This window comes from Populus nigra, chromosome 6 (genome assembly GCF_951802175.1).
Source record: "Populus nigra chromosome 6, ddPopNigr1.1, whole genome shotgun sequence".
Taxonomy (NCBI): domain Eukaryota; kingdom Viridiplantae; phylum Streptophyta; class Magnoliopsida; order Malpighiales; family Salicaceae; genus Populus; species Populus nigra.
Window position 1 is genome coordinate 21,437,088 of NC_084857.1, and position 1,380 is coordinate 21,438,467.

General features: G+C 38.7%; 1 protein-coding gene across 1 annotated transcript; it reads right to left on the reverse strand.

The window, feature by feature from the left end:
• Window positions 1-285: 285 nt before the first annotated feature.
• On the reverse strand, window positions 286-1,033 carry LOC133695636 (wound-responsive protein GWIN3-like). Its single transcript, XM_062117546.1, has one exon. It carries the CDS (start codon window positions 986-988, stop codon window positions 395-397), a length of 594 nt encoding a protein of 197 aa, XP_061973530.1. The 5' UTR covers window positions 989-1,033; the 3' UTR covers window positions 286-394.
• Between the last annotated feature and the right edge of the window lie 347 nt (window positions 1,034-1,380).

Consider the following 1,380-nt stretch of genomic DNA (forward strand, 5'->3'; position numbering starts at 1 on the left):
AACACCAATCCAAACCATGTTTTGAATCTGTGAAGATATGCTTTGAAAGATTTCCTTGCTAGCTTCAGTATCAACCCCTAAGAAGATCCTTCATTAAATTTGGAGAGGTTAAGGACTTGTTCATTTCTCGCAAAAGGAACCGAGTGGGAGAAGGTTTGTGTACATCAAAATATGTCGATTTTAATAAATTTCAGATATTGGTTAAAATTGATTAATTGACCAGTCACACTTGAGAAATAAAAAATTAGCGGTGAATCATATTCTTTAGTGAGACGCCATGAAAACTAAGGAAAAGCCAAAGCTAAAAGGCTTCTTATTTATTTTAGTTTTATTTATGCCCAATACATGATAGTAGGCACTCGTACTCCCTCATACAGAATTGCAGTAGATAATATCAATACGCATCTGGTTCGAACATCACAAGAAGAGGGCCGACATTGGGAGCCAAGTGCTCGTCACTGTTGACGCCGACTGGGACGCATGAGCATTCACAGAAGGGTTCGGACATTGGACAAAAAGAAAGCTGATAAAAACTATTATCACCTTCATACTTGGTGATCTTAAACCGATTCAATCTATCAACACCTCCAGTGGTCACAATCAATCCTTCCGATTCAATCATCCACATCGTTGTCACGCCCCCCATCCTACATGAGGGTGCATCAAAGTTCACATTTAGATAAGAGCCTTCACGGATGACACCATCGTTGGATTTTATAGCAGGTGAAAATGTTATTGGGAGGCTCTCGTTCAAAGTGGAAAGTATAACATCTGAATTGCATATGATCTTGCCAGTCGCAGTGACCGCAAGAGTTGTTGTATTGTCAGTCGAGGGGGCTACGATTAAATAACGAGCACCAGCTTGCACCTCATGACCGAAGACATCGAGCACTGCTGCAGCATCTTTGGCATGAACTGCCTCTGGAAATGAAGTTCCTATGAAGGCAAAGAGAAGGAAAGAGAGCCCTAGAACTTTAGTGATCTTCATAGTTGTTGAATATGAGTATTAGTTATCTCAATATTGTGTCTTGTTGATCTTGTGTCGAAACAACGCATGGAGAGCATATATTTATATGGAGCAAACATATGGATTATTTGTTAGAATTAATTAAAAAATTCCACAAAAATATAAATTATAGTGTTTTACTCGTGCCGACCTTCGACAAAACTACAAATTATAGTCATTTAGCAAAGAGTTGTCGTGTAGGTTTTGAGCTCTTGCCTCTTGCTGACTTGATTTATCCCACAATAGTGTTTTACTCGTGCTGAGTAGAAATTATAGTCCCATGGCAAGGAGTTGTATAGATTTTGAGCTCTTCTCGCTGGCACCACTTGCTTAAAATGTTATAATTGATCTGATCCATGAACTTAAAAAAATTA

Coding starts and splice junctions, on each gene's coding strand:
- LOC133695636 (XM_062117546.1), bottom strand. CDS start 988: ATGAAGATCACTAAAGTTCTAGGGCTCTCTTTCCTTCTCTTTGCCTTC.